At 34.9% G+C, this 21,874-nt stretch overlaps 1 protein-coding gene across 3 annotated transcripts in view; it reads left to right on the forward strand.

Moving 5' to 3' along the window:
• The window catches only part of CDH9 (cadherin 9), a 97,857-nt gene extending 76,663 nt beyond the window's left edge, over positions 1–21,194 (forward strand). The window contains exons 6-12 of one of the 3 annotated variants that reach the window (XM_064427559.1): positions 2,332–2,519; positions 3,890–4,062; positions 5,314–5,450; positions 6,820–6,941; positions 17,004–17,121; positions 17,208–17,459; positions 20,200–21,194. In XM_064427559.1, coding sequence (XP_064283629.1) covers positions 2,332–2,519; positions 3,890–4,062; positions 5,314–5,450; positions 6,820–6,941; positions 17,004–17,121; positions 17,208–17,459; positions 20,200–20,687 — 1,478 coding nt within the window. In that variant the 3' untranslated portion in view covers positions 20,688–21,194. Of the gene's footprint in view, positions 1–2,331; positions 2,520–3,808; positions 4,063–5,313; positions 5,451–6,819; positions 6,942–15,499; positions 16,402–17,003; positions 17,122–17,207; positions 17,460–20,199 lie in introns of those variants that run through there. The other 2 variants (XM_064427551.1, XM_064427569.1) reach the window with 2 other exon arrangements.
• The last annotated feature ends 680 nt before the right edge of the window (positions 21,195–21,874 follow it).

A 21,874-nucleotide genomic window follows, 5' to 3' on the forward strand; every position in this document is an offset into this window, starting at 1 on the left:
TGTTTTTCTGATTATTTCAATAAACTTTGGGATGGGAACTTTTTAAAGAAATTTACACAATTTGACATTTGATGCTTCACACAATGTTCTCCTTAGTATTCTACCTTGAACATTTCTGAAACACATTGTGTGGTCGGCCTACAGAAGGCCTGCTGTGGGATCTTCTGATGCTGCAGTTTCAGTTGTGCTGATGATCCTTCCCTCTCATTTTCTTTTTCCTCAGTGTGGTATTTTTTAATATTTTCTAGGAAATCAGAGAAAGAGAAATATCAGACAGATTTCATTCCTTATTAGGTATTTAAGAAGAGGGGTACACCTTCAAAAAACTGTCTGTTCTGGAAGTTTGCTTTTTATGAAAATATTTGTCTTCCATTTTCTCTTATGTGAACCAACTATAAGTAAAATTGTTTGCCAAAGAAGAGGGTGAACAGCAGTTGCAAGCAACACCAGTTAATATCAAGATATTTAAGAGTCAAAAATTAATTTCTTAGAGGGACTGGAGAAAGTAAAATGGCACTGTGAAGTAGTGGTTGTTCAGTCTCCATCTAGAAGAAGCATTTTCTGTTTTGTTTTGTTTCCTAAAAGTAGTTGTGCAAAATTAGAAGACATAGACCTAAATGGAATTAAATTGGTACTGTAATGAAAACCTTACATATTTGAATTCTATTGTACTCTGAACCAAATAGCCATCTCACATGCTGAAATGTGTGGCATTCACACAGCACCACAAAAATAGGAATGCTTTCAAACAAAACAGCACTTAAGGGAGGTATTTATCTGGAAGGAGTAACAAGTACCATGACTGAACCTGTTCTTATGGTAGATCTGGCTCAGCTGCCAAACCCTTGAATTTGTCAAGGGTTCAGGGCTTGAAATTCATGGTGTAGCTGCCAGGAATCCTACCTTTCATCCCATTTGCAGACTGGTTCGAGAGAACAATATACAATTTAGTCTGTGTGGATCACAGAAAAATAGGCTGAGTTACAACCTTGAATTTGTAACAGCAATCACAATTTAGCATCAAGCATTAGATTCCATTTTGCTACATATCTATATAAATATAAGATATTTTCAGGCACTCTCTTTTGTGCTTAGTTTTTGCAACTGGAGACAGAACTCATACTGCACTTAGAATTTTGATATATTCCTTGTATTAAATGGATCAGGTCAGGATCTTTTAGTGTTTTAAAAGGGTATGTGAATAGAGGGAATAGGGTAGTTGCAACAAAGAGAGTTGACTGTACATTACTACAAGTCAATACAATTTATATGTGTCCTCTTCCGATCCTTTGAATAAAGGTTGTACACTTTATTAAGTGCTAATTTTGTCAGATACTTAAGGTATTTCTCCAATGCTACTACTTCACTCAGTAAAGTAATATGAATTTACATGAAAAAACAGATCAAAAGAAGCATCAGATTCTGGCATGTTATGTGCAAAATCTGAACCCATCAGATTAGTTTGGATTTTTTTTTTTTTTTACATTTTCTTGGTAGCAAATAACAGGAAATACTGAATCTGAATTTTTTTTTTTCCTTGTTAGTGAGGAAACATCTTCTATGTCTGTTTCTTCCTGGTAAAGAAATCCATTTATTAATAGTTTTTCTGCTACAGCATGGCTTTGAAATTAGATTTTTTTTTAATGTTGTCAGAAAATATGTATGAATTCACTTTTCATATGCACAAGCAAGAGTAAAAGGTCTGTGTAATCAGATTTCTTTCTAGAAGACCCTGATTATAAAAATAGTAATACCAATTATCATTAAGATATAGCCAAATGCCCTTTACCATGACTTTAGCATGTATTATCAATAACAGATGAATTTATTATTTTCAAACAGAACACTTACTGGAATATATTTCAAAATAATTAAAAGAAAAGGTTATTCTATTATAGTCTCTTTCCAAAATCCTCACTTATTTCTTCAATTCTTGTTTGAGAACAACCTTAAGAGAACAAAACAAAATCCTTTCCTATTTCTAAATATATCTAGGAACATTTCTAGAGAAAAAAAAATATACTGCTAATAATCAGAGTAAGAACTGGTATCTCACTGTTTAGCACCTTCTTTGTCCCTTAAAACTGAAGAAAAAAACAAAGAAGAAACACAGTGTTATATGGCTTTGAAGAATAACTTGAATTTTTTTGACAGTTTGTCAATCAACTCCAAATCCTGTTTTAAAGTTTAGTGTGATGACTAGCAGCATTTTTCTTACAGTGTTTGGAACTTCTAGTTATTTTAAAAAATCTAGGTGAAATTGAAGATAATTTTTATTCAGAAAAAAAATATATTTCTCAAAACAATAAATGTTTGATTTTGCTCTTCTAGGCTCCTACCAGTTCAGCTCTCCTGAATCTGCACCACCTGGGACACCTCTTGGCAGAATTAAAGCCAATGACCCTGATGTGGGAGAAAATGCAGAGATTGAGTATAGCATCTCCAAGGGGGATGGATCAGACATGTTTGATATCATCACTGACAAGGACACTCAGGAAGGGATTATAACTGTCAAAAAGGTTTATTTTTTCTCCCTCTCTTTTGTATGTACTTAGCTCTTCAGGTGTTATGGTTATTTTTCTTTTTCCAGGGGAAGGGAGGGTAGATCTCACAAGGGGTCAGGCTGCCAAGGAGCTGTTGTATTAGTTTTGTTCTTCTCTTTCTTCAGCAGGTATCTGTTATTTTCAACTCTCAAGGGAAATTTACTGGCATGTCACTTCACATAAAGCAATATTTCAGGGGCTGCTGTCTGTTCAATATATAGACTCTCACACACAGTACTTTCAAATTAGGGCAGTGAAAACTTGGAGAGGTTCAGTTCACAGTGGAGTTTATCAGCTGATTGCTGTGCTAAGACTTACAAGAGTGGTAGGCTTACCTGGAGCTTGATGAATTTGCACGTCCGAGACAACTCTCACTCTCTAATCTGTTCAATAGACAGTTATCTCCAGTACCTAAAATCTCTCTTGGTTTAAGTCCAGTCTTGGTGATATTTCAGTTGTTACACGTGATGTCAGTGAAACTCCAAAGAACAAAGACATTCGCAGAAATTTAATTCAAAATACCAGGTCTGACAAATTTATTGGTTGCTTTTCAGAATTCAGCCTCTTAAACTCTGAATAGTTTTTTGATTTTAGTGTTATTGAATATATCAGTAACTTTAATTCATAACTATCTGTAAATAAAATACCAATCTATAAACATATTTGGAAACACATATACTTCTTTATGTATACGTATCTATGAAGGTCTACCTACATATACATATATGGATATACATGTTGTAAATGTCACATGGATTGAAAATAAACTTCACAGATTTTCTTTTTACTGAAGAACGTGGAGACCAGGGACAAGTCTGGTTTGTTTCTAGTGCCAAACAGGCACAGGTAAATGGTAATGGATAAAAGAAAGTAAAGAAAAGATAAATAGGACAGGGATAATTTAAGAACTGGAATAATTACTCTTTTTACTGCCCATGAGAAGAGACAAATAAGACTTTACACAACTCCTTGCTGTAGACTGAGTAAAAGTTCCATGTTTCTATCTTTTTATTTTTATATAACTCAAAGCCTCCTTGTTCTTTTCAGGAACCTGAACACTTAATAGGCAGAAGGATCCTATAATAATCCTTAATTTTAATGTCTAGAATAAGATCTAATATACTCCATCTTCCCCAAGATTGATTATAATTTTGAGCTTTTGCTCCTAAAAATATTTCACCTTTTGATTCAGATTTTAAAACTTACTCACATTTTTTTGTAAAGTGATGTAATTTTCTTTATTATTATTATTATTTGCTCCTCAGCATCTGGATTTTGAAAACAAGGTGTTATATACCCTAAAAGTAGAAGCAAGCAACACTCATCCTGATCCTCGTTTTCTTCAGCTGGGACCATTCAAAGACACAGCTTTTGTCAAAATTTCTGTTGAAGACATTGATGAACCTCCCGTGTTCAGCAGACCCTGGTATTTAATAGAGGTAGATGAAGATGCCAAGGAAGGAAGCATTATTGGACAGGTTGTAGCCCAAGACCCAGATATAGCAAAGAATGCAATAAAGTAAGCCATTATACAATATAAAATTCTTTATACGTGGATCAACAGAGAACGATGAGAGTGCAAGGTAGAAAGAGGCTGTTTGGGTAATTGAGCATATGGGGGCTCTTGGAAAGTGTCCAAGAGAAATATCTATGTGAGTTTGTGAAGGCAAATACAATTAGCACCATAAGAAGTTTAGAGAATGCTTTTTAAGAGCATTCTACAGGAACCAGGTAAAAAGAAAGGATATATCAACATTTAATTGTCAGCATGTTCTAGCAGTTGTACCAAGCTGTTAATAAAATTATTCTTTTATACTATCTAAAACATTCAAAATTTTGTATTTCTGCTCCCTGATGCTTGATAACAGTCACATTTCTGTACATAACATCCGTGTTCCATAACTTAACTATTTAATGATCACAGTCTATTGAATAAAAAATGACTGCAAGAAAGTAATAACAATTAGAATTAAGAGTTCAGTGCTGCAAAATTGCTGTAATTGTTACCAAACTGCTATTATTATCTGCAGTGACAAACACAGCACTTAAATTTTCTATTTACCATGCAAGTGATTATGAAAATTGATCTCTGCATTTCTGAACAAGCTTTCTATGTCCTACAGCAGTATGTGTTGAGGTAGGAGGTGTGAGAGGAGGAGGAAAATAAAATATTTTCTAAGTAAAATATGTATAAAATCTCAATTTAACCTATAATGACTGCCAGCTACTAGGCTGATTAAAAAACAGCTGTAAACCAAGTTTTTCCTCACTGGGTAAGAACAAAGCAAGAGCAAGTATCACAAAACAAGATTTTAAGAAGTTTCATCTCAAAGAACAAGTAATTGAAAGATTTTTCTCTTGAGTTTTGTGGTCCTTGTGACACCTCAAAAATAGATTTTTAAAATTGATACTTCCTTGTGTCTGCAATATGTATTCTTTGGTGACAGAGTTCTCTAAGAAACAATTAGTTTACAAAAAATCTTATCTAAAAACATTCTCTTTTAGTTATTATTCCAAAATTGACATTATGAGCTAAAATGGAATTTCAATTATCAATCTAAATACCACCCACATAATAATTTGCTCTTCATCCTCCTCACTAGTCTTAAAATTGTTTCTAAGTATTTGTAGCATGCAGGTAGTTATGGAAAAGCTTAGGTCAATTGTAAAGAAAACATTCTTGATTAAGCACAGTTTTAGAGGTGACTGTGAGCTAAACTGGAGACTGCAATGGGAGATTGTGATGCTCAGTTTTACTGTATCTTGACAGATATTCTGTAGATCGGCACACTGACCTTGACAGAATATTCAACATCTACTCAGGAAATGGATCCTTATTCCTCTCAAAGCCACTTGACCGAGAAGAAACTCCCTGGCACAACATCACAGTCATAGCAACTGAAATCAGTAAGATAAAATTTATCTCAGAAGAATATTTGAACTGGGAAAATAATTAAATTCTACAGCTTCTATGACCTACCTTGTTTCATTAGTTTTGCCCTTATCCAGATATTATTGATAGACAAGACATGTTTAAACACACACAGAAAAGTCCAATTTATTATTTTAAGATATGTTTTTGCCCATTTTTTACAAAGAAATGTAGGAACTCTCAGGCTCAACCAAACCATGTATAATATACAGTAGATAAGTTAACTGGTTCCTTGAGAATTCACATAAAATAATTTGGTGCAGGAGTGAAGGACTGACTCTATCCCAAGCTAAGTCTTCAGGAAAATCCTTGAGGGAAGAGAAGAAAAAATGTCCCTGACATATAAATATATTGTCAGAATAACCTCTGTAAATGAGAAAAAATTATGCTTTATCTCAACTGATTTAACTTATCTCAGAAAATGGTTTTGTTTGAAGTCAAGACTTGGGAAATTTTTTGCCCTCTGTATCCAAAGTAAACCCTGGGCTTAATCTTTCACCTGGATTCTTTACTATTCTGTTAGATACTTTCAGGTTATATGTGTCTTTCCTACCTTTTTTCTGAAGCAATAGTCATCAAAGGGGGAAACAGACTGATTTTAGTGAAAAACTCTTCTGCCTTCCTTTATTCTCCTATAGATCCCCCTGGAGTCAATGTGCTTAAGAGTCTGAGAGTTGGGTAATATGGAGAGATTAATTATATCACCATTTCCAGAAAGATTAATATCTTTTACTTTTTCCTCTTAAATGATTTTCATTGTTTAATCAAACATGTACTACATTTTCAATATGCATATTGTAAGGAACCTTTCTGGCAATACTTTCAGTTTGGAGATCTTTGAAGATTGATTGATTGATGATCATATCCTGCATATATCATTTTTAAGGGAGAAAGGACAACTTGGGTTTTTTATGGTTTTGTGCTTGTGTGTGCCTTTGGTGGTGGTGGTGTTGTTCACCGACACTCTTTTACTGCTTTACTGATTTGAAAAGTTAAATGTTCTTAACATCTCAGCCCCATGGAACAACATTTGCAATAAATTATTTGCTGAACTGCTATAAAGAATACAACTCCATAACAACTCAATGATCTGTTTTTAATGCAAATCAATTTAAGCATACTTTACATTATATATACATATATATATATATATATATATAAAATAATCAAAAAACTTGTTTCAATTATAAATAGGACTTTCATGTATATGTAGTGTATATCATCAGAAAATGAAATATATTGTTTTAGTATAATCAAGAAAATGGAAAATTTCTAGTATATATTGAAAAAAAGTATTAGATTATTTTCATATAAATATGTCCTTGTATTGTATTTTTTTTTCAGATAATCCTAAACAAAGTAGCCAGATACCTGTCTTCATAAGGATTTTAGACATAAATGATCATGCACCAGAGTTTGCCAACTACTATGAAACATTTGTTTGTGAAAATGCAAAAGCAGGACAGGTAAACCAATACTTATATTACCAAAGAACTTATAAGGAAATTATCCTGCAGTGCCATCATGAAGACTTCAACATATTAGTTTGAACAGCAGTAGACTAACCCAACCTCTTCATTTCCTATCTTCTGCAAAAAAATTTGATTCAAAAAAGAACATAAAAGATAAAGAATAATATCCTAATACAATAGCACAGGATATAATAAAAAATGGTACTTTAAGATGGTTTTTAATTTCTAATATCAGAAAATATTTTTCAGAAATAGTTTTGCATAATGCTACAAAATGCTTTATATTGTGCAATAATTCAATTTATTTCTGGATTTTTATCATTGGCTTAGTTAATGTAGCAACACCTTCAAGTACATGAAGCAGGAAAATCTTTATTATATCTCAGTTAAGATGATGTGTAAACCAATTTTTTTCAAAAATAAAGGACAATGCAACTGTTTCCATTGTGAGTAAAAACTAAGTCTGATATTGAGTCGAGTCTGGTCAAAGGTAATATATATTCCTTTCTAAACGAGCTCAGAACTCTGTAAAATTCCAATAGACAAGAAAAAAAAAATGAAGATAAAACAAAATGATAATTTGGATTTGATTAAGTAGATAAATCAACAGAATTCAGAGCCAGCATATTATGAAAATTAATATTACTGCCATTACATCATCTATTTATGCTAATGCCAGTCAGTCCTTAAGTTTTAAATCCTGTGAAGATTTTTAGAAAGTATTTACAAAAGAACTGGATTTAGCAGCAGATAGAGTACTTTAAGATTATCTCTCCAAAATGGCTCATGTATGACCCTCTTCTCTAGACTGATTAATTTTTTTGGAAGAAAAAAGGTGACATCATTATTTTCACTAGCACAAATATGTGTGGGTACCTAGTCTAGGAGAGACAATCCAGGATGAAACCCTAAGAACAGCTTAGGTCTATCCTCATGTCTCAGTATCTTTAGGCTGTCATCATCCAGACAAAACTGTCTGGCTTCACAGAAAATATGTGGAAAGGATCAGAATGCATACTATTTTTCTTTTCTTTAGAGCACAGTGACCATGCACTCTTCAAAGACTTTACAAAGATGAGTGATATGGATACGGCTCAAGAATCATGCTCATGTTTTACCTGATTTTCTACTAGTGTTTATTTAAATCACAGAGGCTTCACTGAAGGTAGCATAGATGGTACCTGAAATGAGTTTAGCTTTTCAGGTATTGCAAAATTCTATGCAGAGCAAGAACATATGCTCTTGCTCAGTTCAGATCCAATTCAAGTGATGTTTTATGAATTGTTTAACAGATACAAAAAGAAAAAAAAAAGGAGAAAAAGGGGATACAATAGATTGTGGGGAGACTGCATAAGATTCTATTTATTTTTCATTCATTAAACACAATATCAGAATTCAGGCAAAATGGGTTAAGATGGAAGAGAATGCTTTGATTAAAAAGTCACGTCCCTTTGAAGAGGTATTTGACAATTTTTTCATTCTTTTTTTTAAAAAAAAGTTTTACTACTTTTCATGTAAATTATATAAATAGATGAATATACACATCAAAGGAAGTGATGAATTAAATTAAAACAGTAGGAGGAATTATCATACCAGAAAAATGAAAAAAGAGTGCTTTTCACAACAACTAAGGTTTGTAATCACATCATCCTGTCTTAACCAGTGACATAAATTGCCACATAACAATACAGTTCAAATCTTACAGAAAGTATAAAAATTCTCCTAGCTTTTGGCTATTAGACCCATAGAGTTTTACTTTAAGACTTTTTAGCTGGTTTTTTTCATGCTGAATGCATTCAGATAATTCTAGCCATTAAGTTCAAACAGCTGCTGTAGAACCCAAATTCTGTTAAGGTAACAATGTCTCATTACAAAAGACAAAATTGAGGTAAATAAATCTTAAAATCTCAGTGTGATGACTGGTAGAAACATGAGTAATTTATTTTATTTGCATAACACAAAGAAAGGTTCAAAAGCTTAGAAATTAAGATCTAATTTAAATTAATCTTATGCAATTTTGCCAACCAGCAAGCACAGGTTTTGTCATATATTTGAAGTTCAGTCCAGGCATACTGGCTGTCAATTTCCTTAATCCAATTTCCATCAAGTCTATCATACTTCGTGAAATATCCATGAATGTATGAAGTATCATTTATCTTTCTGGTAAATTCTGTGCTTACCTAATAACAGATATGACAGAGACCCTTTAGATAGGTATGCTTGTTGTTTTCCAGACCTCCTACACATCTAATTTACAGTTATTTTTCCTCATTGGAAAATCCCACAAAAATACTAGAAATAGAATGTGCAGCAAGTGTAGCTAGAAAAAAGGGGGATCCATTTTGGTTTTCTATTTGTTAACAGCTGAGGTCTTCAAGAGAGGTATCTGAGTTCGTATCAGGACATTTATGTGTAATTGACTTAGTATTTCAGAAGAGAGACTACCTTCAATACATGACAGAACTTTTATTTTGGTGCTTAAAATAGCAATGAATATAGAAATATGAACTTGAATGTTTTGGCCAAGGGTGCTAAGTTCCAGAGAACCTATATTGCTCATGTCTAGCAGTCCCTATATATTATAAGAGAAATAGAAATGTGTTCATTTAGTACTATTCCAACCTATTTTAGAGATTGCCTAAACAAGCTTTTTTATTATAACCATTATTGCTTCTTTACACATCACAGCACTGCTTCTGTAATGGTAACATAACAAAAGAATCAGACTGAGAAGATAAATATACTTAGGGTTTTTTTTTGTTTGTTTATTTGTGTGGGGTTTTTTGTTTTTGTTTTTTGTTTGTTTGTTTTGTTTTGTTTTTTTTTAACTGGGACCAGTTATTAGTCACACTGCTCTCTAAGTCTCAGGTGCATCAGGAAGCATCAGAATGATCAAATATTTTTCTCTGCCACCATTACTCATTCTCAGCATCAATAGATATTAGAGACTTTGCTTGTGGTTTTCAGATAGCTTAGGAGGGTCAGAGGAAAGAAAATTCTAGACTTTCTCCTTCTCTTTTGTCTCCAAGCAACAATGGGGAAAAACCTTATCACAAAAGGTTAATAAAAATTTATGCTCATTAGCCTGAAACACATTTGTCACCATGAGAATCTTATCCCATTGGCTAGTACACAGGCTAAAGAAACATAGGGAGCAGACTTTCTCTTGTGCAATTTAGAAACCCCTAATCCTGGAGCCCCAGGGACTGTTGTGGGGAAGGCTTTAGTACAAGCTCTCTCATACCCTTGTCACAGGAATTAATTGGGTTTTTTAGCTGGATTAGAGGATGAGTACTCTCCATGGAAACCAGGAAGATATACTTGAGAAGGAGACTGATTTAGCTGAACAACTTTTTGGTAAAAATTTAGCTCCATAGTTTATTGCATCATTTATTGTTGGCAAAAATTTATCTAATTTCAACATCCATCAACAAAACAACCTGGGTCACTATTTTTCCCCTCTGAGGCAATATTCTTTCCTGTCATTCACAGGCATTCAGACATCAGAATGTAGAAAGTTTGTTTTCTCCTTCAGAGACCTGGCTGATTTTTCTTTTTGCTACTCTCCATACCCTCCCTCTCTTTTTAAAATAGAGCAGAGAGAGATCACTTTTGCTCAAGAGTTCATTGCTAATTACCAGTCATGATGTTATATACGTTGTAGCTGCTTCACTAGGTAGACACCTTTTGGCTTATTTTAGTGACAGACCCATGCTAACAATCTGTCTTTTTAAGTAAGAATTGAAGTGAGAGTTTTCCAACTTTTGATAAGCATTGAATCCTGCATAAAACTGCCAACACATTTGTGGAACAGAGCCAAGATCTGGAAACCAAACTGCTTTGCGCTACTGAACGTGAAGTTTTGTTAAGTGGCAGACATCTATTCAAGCTTGCACATGCGCGATGAAGGCAGTTTTCTGCAGCTAGCACCTTACAGGGGTATAGCCTAGAAATGTGTCTAAGCTTAATAAAAATCTATGTGTAAAAATCTATGTGATCACTCAGGCTGCATAATGACAAGATGGGCATCCACTGACAGCTGGATTGATTTTGAAGCGCTCCTATGGGCCATATCATCAAATCTTTTACATAACCTTTGTCCCACATATTTATGCTTGCTGTTAGTAATACATTCAAGGTTAAGTTGTGATCATACAGGCAGGAAAAGAGGCAAGATCAAGAAAGGATAGGAGAAAAAAAGCGATTCTTCCATCATTTCCCTGTAAAATTCGCACACATTGTTTTCATGATTGCCATTCATAGTTTCTCTCACATGACTTTTTTCTGCATATTTTATTGCATACAAAGTGGTGAGGTCTTTCCAGATTCCTAGAGAAACACTTGCAGCACCAAACAAGTTCAATAACTTTAAAAAAAAATCAGTGCTTTAAGATCCAGAATTTCTGTTCTCTTCTATACCACTTGTTAAAAAATGTTAAACAAAAACAAACCCTAACATTGCCTAGACATTTCTTTCTCAAGCGCTTAGAGATACTTTAAAGTATATTTCTCTGTTGTACAACAACCAGGTTTAATTAAGAGCGTGATATAACTAAAAATGAAAGCCCAAATGCTTCAAGTGTATTAAAAGCCTCTTCCTTCCTTCTGTTACATACAGAAACAACAAAAATTCAGAAGTTGTTACTGTTTCTCTACCTTAGCAATATCTTTCTCTAGTGGTCGTTGTGACTGGAAGTACAATTTTTATGCTATATGTTAATCTTGTTGTATTTAAACTTCAGAAAGGCAATCTACAACACTGACCATCTTTAAATTTCTGTGAAAGTGACATTATTTTTCACCATATATAGTGAATTTTGAAAGAAGTAATTTTGAAAAAGGAAAAGGTGTAGAAATAAAACAACCACCATTGCACTACTGTTTTGAAAAGAAGTATCAGCAAAATTCTTTGTAAACATTCCATTTGTCTCAGGTTTTGTTTTATTAGTAGAAATGTTTCACCTGAAAATATATTGTCTGTGCCACCTGTGGACTTCATCTTGTTCATGTTTCTCCAAGGAACTTTTCGAAGCATGTGGCTGTAGTTTTTAAAGAGTACACCCTGGAGCCAAGGTGCAACAGCCATTTATTTGCATGACATGCCAAGCCAGCACACACTGAAAAGCCCATCTTAAAAGTGTCCAGATGGTGCTGACCTCTGTGCTGATAGAGCTTAACATTTGCTTTAATGGTTCCTATATTTCTTTTAAAGGCATTCCCAAGGCTGAGCCTACAACCAAAGTCTTCTACTTGTGCAGCTTTCTGTGTATACAAGTGCAGCCTTAGGAACACTAACAGCATGCTCTGAAGTGCACAGAAACCCTTCTTAATTCAGAATTCTCCCACCTAGCATCTACTTGCTTGCTGTCTTTAAAACAACTTGAAGAGCAGCCTTTGCCTAAGGATGTATGAGATATATAAAAGGAATCTGTATCTCTAGGCAGTCCACTCACCCCCAACCGCTTTTCCAGACATGAGTAAGAATAACTATAAAATAGCCTGAACATAAACCACAGTCATAGTTTTGACTGTGGTGCAAGTCCTAAAATCACAGCATCCAGGTTGAACAAACAAAGCAATATGAAACAGGATTACAAGTGAAGTATTTCAATGCTTGAAAAAAAAATTATTTCAGTGGAAAATAGGTCCAAACCCTTTAGCAGAATCTCTGTCTTCATCATGAAAGAAATAAATAGAATAATGGAATCATACAATTATTTGTATTGAAAAGGACCTTAAAGACCATCTTGTTCCAACCCTGGAACAACCTGGCCATGGCCAGGAATGTGACCCACTAGACTGGTTGGGTTGATCAGGGCTCCATCCATCCTCGCTTGGAACACTTCCAGGGATGGATCATTCACAGTGTCTCTGGGCTACTTGGTTTAGTGTCTCACTGTCCTTTGAGTGAAGAATTCCTTTCTAATATCTAATCTAAATCTTTCCTGTTACAGTTAAAAATCATTTTGCCTTTTCCTATCCCCATCTGCCTATGTAAGAATTCAATCTTCCACTCTTTTATAAGCCCTCTTAAAGTACTGGAGGATGACAATAAGATGTCTCTAGAGCCTTCTTTTCTCCATACAGAACAACCCAAACTCTCTCAGCCTGTCTTTATAGGACAGGTGCTCCATATCCCTAACCATCTTTGTTCCCCCACTTTGGGGCCCAGCAGGCCCACATATGGTTAAGACTCCAGACCTGAATTCAGCACTCCAGGTGGGATCTCACAAAGGAAGAGTAGAGCAGCAGAATCACTTCCTTTGACCTGCTGACCACTCCTCTTGATGCAGCCCAGGATACAGTTGGCTTTCTGGGCTCTAAATGCAGATTTTTGGCTCATGTCCTGCTTTTCATACACCAGAACCCTCAAGTTCTTCTCTGCAAGGCTACTGTCAATGACACCTTCTCCCATTCTGTGCTTTTGTTTAGGATTGCCCTGGCCCACATGCAGAACCTTGTACTTGGACTTTTTGAACTCTGTGAGATTCTCATAGGTCTATTTCTCAAGATTTCCCAGGTTTCTCTGGACAAGATCCCTTCCTACAGTTGTGTCAACCACACCACTCAGCCTTGGGTCATCTGCAAACTTGCTGAGGATGCGCTTGATCTCAATGCCTATGTCAATGATAAAGATATCAAAGAACACCTTTCCCAAGACACCAGTCATTGTCAGAGTACTGCTAAAGAGCATGGTTAAATGAGCACTGGTCCCAAGATCATGAAGAAATTTTCTATGGGGAATAATTCTTCTTGTTACTCAGTCAACATTGTCAAACTGCTGCAAACATCTTGTCCTGAATGTAAAGGAGAAAACTTCATGTCAATGCCTATGCTTAAATTTTCATTACCCTCAAAGAAAAGTGACTTTAAAAATTTGAATTGACCTATTAAGATCCACTCAAGAGTGTCAAGAGTATGATACTGTTTTTTTTTTAAAATACACAGAGGTACTCATGCACACGCATAGGCAGCCCTCAAAATAGTGACAATACTGCTGTATTTTCTAAAATGTACTCATTCACATGGGAAGGTATGAAAGAAAGAAAATAATGAGACTGGTTTTATTTTCTCTAAGCTTTATCTGATTAAAATATATTCGAGTAAAAGTAATTTTCTTGGAATAACTCTTCCATCATAAATCTTACAGCATCAGAGACCTTGCTCTCAAGTCCTGATGAAAAGTGATTATAACTCAATGTCCATAAGTGCATCAAAATGGGTGAATATATTTCTTAAATTAAATCACAAAATGTACACAAAAGAGTACTAGCTTTTCTTCATATAAATGAGATACTTAAAAATCACCAGATCACTTTCATTTCTCTGGTGGTTATCATTGAAATCATTGTCTTTTATTTACAGCTGTATAACCGAAAAAGAAAAATCCTTAATTAGATAAGATTTCTCATTTCCTTTCACCTGTTCATCATTTGGAACAATTCACCTGCAATCATGGTTTCTCATTGTTCTTTTAATCTCCCATTTTTTTCTGCTAGGCAAACAGCTGGTTCTCAATTTAGGTTGCCAATTGTTAGATCAGGTAATGAGGTTGGGTTTTTTCTTCTTCAACCTTACCCTCAACAATAATTATTTGTTGTAATTAGATTCTTCTCTGCCTGGTACAATTGTATTTCTCTATGTGATTTGCACATGAAGGGATTTAAACCTTACAAACACTGAATGATTACATCTTAAAAAGACCCAAGATACTTCAGCTACAGTTTCTGATAGTTATTGCAGCAGGATATTTTCTCCTTGAGTTTTTCAGCAAGTAATTGTAAACCACACAAATGTTGTCACTTACTCTAATTCTCTCTTCTCCCTGATACTTTTGTATTTCTTCTGTATTTTCAAACTTGTGCTAATGTGAAAGGAAAATTTTCTCATTTAAATTTGGTGTCTTAGCCCACTCAAAATATTTGGGTTTTTTTAGCATATTTTAAACTGTGAAAAACTAAAATTAAACCAAATCCTGGTCTTGCTTTCTGTATTAAAACTCTCAGAAGCAGTTTACAGGATAGACAAAAGCAACTGAATATTGGAAAGTTATTGACATAAACTACAGTGTAGAAACACTCTAAACAGGATCCTTGACCATAAACAAGGATTTGACTAATCTTGTGAAACAGCTAAAAATTATTTTTAAAAAAGGAAATCAAAAGATCGATGCACATTAAATGCTTTAAAAGTGAAGAGATTTTATATGTAGTTATTACTCTAATTACACTTAGAAAAACTTCATAATCCTGCTTTGAGCATAGTCATATCATTTTGTGCAAGGCTGATGTTTACAAATTAACATTCAAGTTTCTCAATATAACTCAAAAATAAAAAGAAACTATTCAAAAATATATTGTGCTTTTTTAGTAGGAGCTTGGAAAGTGAATGAGCTAAACTCAGACCCCTCAACTGTTTCTGTGTTTTGATGGGTTTTTTGGTTTTTTTTTTTTTTTTGTTTTTGTTTTTGTTTGGTTGTTATGGTTTTTTTGGGGGGGTTGGGGTTTTTTTTGTTGTTGTTGTTTTATAATTCAATATTATTAATTGTAATCAAATTATCCAAAGTTAACTAGAAAAAATGGGTCGAATATTTGTGGTGCTACTAGCAGTAGCAAGTTTATGAATTATAATAGAAAAAAACTACTTTTATAGATAATGATTCATTCTGTGAGATACTAAATACCTTCCAAAATGTAACTGTATCCTCAAGTCCCATTAAGGTCAATGTTCTGAGACAGTATATATGAAACAGGAATTCCTTATTTGATTGGCACAACATTTACAGATCATATTAATGCTACTTGTCAATTACTGTATTTCTGGAAGAAGTCAAGCTGTACCTTCTCTGGAAATAAGAGAGAAAAACAAAGTCTTTGATAACAAGTGGCTTTGATATCTGTGGGATTTCAAGACACCCTGAACACTGGAAACATCTGAACCTCAGAACAGTCATTGGCTCCCTCTTGGCTTTGAAAGAAAAATGTCTGGCTGCTGAACTCATTCTGCCTTTAAGTGCCATAGGAATGAACCTGTACTGAGTTATAGCATCCTTAATTGAGACTCACTCCTATTCTTGTGCTACCAGTTTTGTAATCTTGTGACTGAATCCAAACCTGTCCTTGCAAGCCAAGGTGGACTACGGGTTACTCTCTACTGTGACACTCACCAGGAAGGGCAAATGACAGAACAGCCACTCACAGAGCTTTCTGGAGTTACTGTGACTCCGCAGTGTGGAACGGTGTTAAATGTTGCAAGTGAATTCACAAACCACAGTTGTTCCCATGTAATTTTTCCTTCCTCAGTTCTGCAGATGTTTCCTTTAGCCTCTCTGCCAGTCCAGCAGCAGATAGATTTAAAAAAGAGTCAAATTGTTAGCATTTATGTGTGTCTACACAAATGCGAGTGCCTACATTTGCACGCTTTGATGCAACAGGAAACCTTATGCAATCCAGAGGTACTGCTGAAGCCTCTCTTTTTTTCAGCCCATTCTACTCTGACCCTATTCTGGCACTATTATCACTCCTTCCCAGCTGGGCTGGAGTGGCCTTGTTAGGGCAGCTATTAAGCTCCCCAGCCAGAGGTTTCAATTTAGGAGGGAGTAAAGCTTCTCTTTTTATTACCCCAGAAGAACCGAGAATCCTGCCAGTGCAGTACTCCAATTTATCGCCAGGAGCAGATGAGGTGGATTGAGAATTAGACCCACTTAACAACTGGTTTACACAGCACTCTCTGTCATTGCTACATGAAGCCACAGGAGGTTTATGGCTTATTCAGAAGGGCAAATGTTTCTGTATCACTGCAAGATACTGAGTACAAATCAAAGTACATGGCTGTTCTGCAGTGAGGACTGGACCCTTTTTCATCCTTTGTTATGTGTTTAAACCATAAAATAATTTGTTTACTGTAACCTCTACTGTAGTTATGTGGGAAATATTTGGCTTAGGACATCAGTTTTTGTCTTCAGATAGAGATTCATTGGATTTTTACAGGACATGAAAAACAGAGAATTGAAACACAAGATTTCTAAAATAGCATGAAATACTCTTTTCTTTATAGCTCATACAGACTGTGAGTGCAATTGACAAAGATCAGCCTCCTCGAGGACACAAATTTTTCTTTGAGTTGGTGCCAGAATTTGCTGTTCACCCAAACTTCTCTGTTGTGGACAACAAAGGTAAGTGCTGACCCCAACGTCCCCCTCCACAATGTCACATAAAACTTAATTCAGAAACATTTATCGATTCTGTGTTTCCATTTTAGATAACACAGCAGGAATTATGACCAGAAGAAATGGATACAGCCGTAGTAAGACAAGTACCTATCTTCTGCCAATCATTATATTTGACAACGACTACCCGATCCAGAGCAGCACGGGCACGCTGACCATCCGCGTGTGTGCCTGTGACAGCCGGGGCAACATGCAGTCCTGCAGCGCCGAGGCCTTGCTGCTCCCTGCCGGCCTCAGCACGGGGGCACTGGTGGCCATTCTCCTCTGCATCATCATCCTGCTAAGTAGGTACCTGTGATGAGATGTTTACTTGACCAGACAAAGATCTAGTCACTTTGAGAGGCCTGATATTCTTAAGACCCTTATTCACATGACCCTGCAGAAATATATCATTGTTACTCTGTAGAAGTTTGTGTGAGAAGAGTAAGACTGTGATATTTGAATTAAATACAATTGAAAATATAGGGTCAGTTTTGGTTACCATGCTTGTTTCAGTAATGTTAATACCATAATCAAATCTTCATTTAGATCCAGAACTTTAAAATAATATTTCTGAAGTGGAGTGCTAAGTTTTGCAACAATTAAATGTTATGAATTATATTAGCTATTTAATGATGAAAGGTTTTGGTTTTTTCTGTTCAGAAAATACTTAGCTCAAAAGCATAGGATAGAAATATTCAATTTTTTGCAAGTGATAGTGAGACCGGCTGATTTAATAAGTATGAGAACAGAAGTAATATAAGTGTTTGGAAGGTAGAAGCATTAGAAAGATGTAGTTACATATGAAGGAAGTAGAATAAATGTTAGCTCATTATCTGGTGTTAAGAACATAAAAATTTCAACTTGCATGTTTTGCAAGAGAAGTGTCAACACCTCTACTTTCCAGTAAAACTCTGCAGAAAACCTCTTTCCTTTTCCACCTGTCCTAGCAAACATAGTTTGCAAAGGGGTCAGTGGGAAGCTACAGGTGTTAGTTTATATAATTATAAGGGGATTTTTTTCTTTCAGTTTTTACCCTGGATTAAAGATAACTTTGTGATCCTCCTAATATTTGTTATAGGTATTTGAAGAAGGGTAATATCTATAAACTGTATCTGTACTGGGCTTAAGACAGGGAGAATACTTGAGCTCTAACAAACTGATAAACTGCTTAGATTCAGGAATTGCTGCTGGCCTGATTTCAGCATCAGCCCCCTTGGTTTTCCCAGGATGTTACCCAGGCATAGCCAGGGAATCTTCTGATAGTCTGCTGAGAGGCAGAACTTGAAAGGCACAATTCTCAGGAGAAAATTATGGTTCAAACTCTGCCAGACCTAGCTCTTCACCTTGCTCAGCTCTTATCATCATGTCAACAAGGTTTGCATCTTTAAAGCCATCCTGTATGCCCCAACAAGAGCAGGAAAAAAAGGAGCATGAAACACATGCCCTTACTCGCTCAGAATGAAAACATTGCTCTGATTGGCTGCAATGCTTTAGCAAAGATTGAACAAATCCGTACTAAACTTTGAACTTATTGAAGTTAAATGTGCCTTAGGCCCAAAGCAACAGAATATGAGACTCAGAAGAGGATCAGGGATCATTACTGTGCAGAACAAGTGACCACTTCATGTCTCAGCCCCAGGGTTAGAGGCCCTGCTCTGCTTAGCGCTGCCGGCATATGTAAAGTCAAAGAAACATGTGGCTGTGGAGTATATAAACAGACTTTTTAGTCTACAGCTAGGGTGATACTCAGCATCTTATTTATTTTTCAACAAGGTAGTGTGTTATAATAGTAAACTGGTGTCAACATGCCCAACATAAGTGAGACACACTAAGTACCAGGCTGTGAAAGACACTTAATAATAACCACTCAGTGATCTACTTTTTCTCCTACATGGAGTTCTTAAACTTACTAAAGTGTTCCTCATCTAGCATTATGAAAAGAAAGGCCTCTGTACAGATACAAGGAAGAAAACACAAACAATACAGAATGGAACATATTTTTATTAATTTTACATTCACAACATATTATCATGGCATGTGGAAGATCTCTATTCCCCTCTCCCTACCTGCAGCATGTCAAATCTTAGCTTTTATTCACCAGTACTCAGGTGATTCAGAGTAAAAACTTCGCTCTTAGGACTCAACTAAATCATTCAGCACTGTTGTAATTTATGGTTCAGCAATCATTGTTATGTCTCATTGACAGATGGTCTTTCTGGCCTCTCTTATTTACTCCAGGTACTGGAGAGAGAGTCAGATTTTTACATGCACTTATGCATTAAGAATTGCTACTGAAATCAATAGCATTGAGACACCAGAATGTATTCACAAAATCCTGACTTCATTTTTTTATCTCCCCTTATAGAGCTTCTTTTTTATATCAATCCTTACCTCTTTCAGAAGAAGGAGTTATTCAACTAGCACTTCATAAACCAAGAGGATCAAGTTGTTTCAAAAGAAGCATTTAGTAACAAAGACTGGATTTCAATTCTCCCAGTCATTGAAGCAAAAGTAGTTTTGTCAATTATATTGATAGCTTAAGGTCTTCAGGTTCTTATTTTCAGATGGACCTGTAGATCCCATATTCAGAAGTGAATTAGACACTTGGGAATACTAAATCATGAGCTTTCAAGAGTGTGAATAGCTTTTGCCAAGGAGATTCAATTACATTTGAGGAAAGGACCCTTAGTGACTACCAAAAAGATGGCACTTACAAAATTAAAATAAAAATCAAACCTTTGTAGGATAATATTGTATCATATTGTTTACTTTTCAACTTCTGCTTAGTTACAAATTGATTTAAAATACAAAATATTTTGATAATTTCTCCCATAAGTTTTAAAAAATAATAAGTTTTTGATTGCTATCAAATAATTAATACTTTCCCTTATTAACTTGGAGATAGATTTTATCATGACATTCCTACTACAAATCCCATTCCAGCCTTAAAACCTTGCCAGGGCAAAAGATGAGGTAAAATTTTGCCTCATTTATTTACTTTCTAACAATCCATTTGTTCATTCACTTTTTGTTTCCTTTTAGTATTAGTTGTCTTGTTTACGGCTCTCAAACGACAGAGGAAGAAAGAGCCCTTGATCATCTCGAAAGATGATGTTCGGGACAATATTGTGACTTACAATGATGAAGGAGGTGGGGAAGAAGACACCCAGGCTTTTGACATTGGCACGCTGAGAAATCCAGAAGCAAGGGAAGAAAGTAAGATGAGAAGAGATGTTATCCCAGAAACAATATTTCAGATAAGGCGGACTGCACCTCTTTGGGAAAACATCGATGTTCAAGATTTTATTCATAGAAGGTTAAAGGAAAATGATTCAGACCCAGCTGCCCCTCCTTATGATTCATTAGCAACATATGCCTACGAAGGAAATGATTCCATAGCAAATTCACTTAGCTCTCTGGAATCACTTACCACAGAAGGCAACCAAGACTATGATTACCTCAGTGACTGGGGACCACGCTTTAAAAAGCTAGCAGATATGTATGGTGGAGAAGACAGTGATAGAGACTGACAAAGTAATCTGTTACCTGGTCAGTGTTAGTGGAATTCATGTCTATGTTCCTAGATAAATAAAGTGGCCTACTCTCTTACTTGGGAATAAAAAATTTACAAAAAATAGGTGTTGTCTTAGTAAGGGTTTGCTTAATCAATAAGTCAACGTGAATGAATATGAACGATTGAAATTTAAAAAAAAACCTTATAACCCACTCTCTCTGCCTAGAAACCTCTTATGAAAGGGTTTTATAGGGAATGAAAATATAATAAAAGGCTTTTTGCGCCTTTGATAATTACATGGAAACTCCATATTTTTAAATTGCCTTGCTTTACCTTTCCTACTATGTTGGATAGTGTGCATCTGCATTGTAACTTATTCTCAAAAATATACTTTAAAAAGATTAATATTACTGCCATATTTATTGAGTTAAAAATGTCTGTGTGTTGATTCATCCTGATATTTTTATATATGTATATTTATATTTTTGTATTTTTATTAAATAAATTAGAATTTATAAAAAGACTACTTACTCATGTACTTTGTCAATCATAAAGAACTGTCCAATCTTTCTGAACAAAGGAAACTTTGTATTGTGCGATACTTAATTTTTGAATGCATCATCTTAGATTAGTGCTTGCAATGTACTGTGCAAGAATGATATGGAGAGAGGGCTCTGTAATTGGACTGCAGTGTAGAAAAAAGAAAAAACTATTTTGAAAAAGTGATTATAAATAAACACATTCTGACTTGCAATGTGTATTGCTACATGGCATAATAATAGTTTCATGGCGAAGCTCACTCACACATACCTTCTTACATGTACAGATGACCACTGAGAGGACTGAACAGATAGATGCCTAGGGATGTAAGGAACTATTAAAGTTTATTCTGGTAGATGTGAAAACAATTTTTAATATACCTGCAAAGAAATTGAATGTTGAATCAATAATGAAAGGAAGGTTATTATATACTAATCTTATTTTGGAGCTTTGAGGCAATTAGAAAAATCAGGTATTACTGATAATTTATTTTAAATAAAAGGGAGCCAACATATAAAAACAAAGTCTAAATAGTATTTTTTTAAGTTTTGAATGTTCTAGTCCTTCAAAGAAGTGTGTACATTTGCATATTTCCTACAGCCTTAATGGTAGTCATCAAGTATATATTTTTGTTTAAAATATATTTGGAGGATATGATTTTTT

The sequence above is a fragment of the Passer domesticus genome, chromosome 1, assembly GCF_036417665.1.
Source record: "Passer domesticus isolate bPasDom1 chromosome 1, bPasDom1.hap1, whole genome shotgun sequence".
In the NCBI taxonomy this organism is placed as follows: Eukaryota; Metazoa; Chordata; class Aves; order Passeriformes; family Passeridae; genus Passer; species Passer domesticus.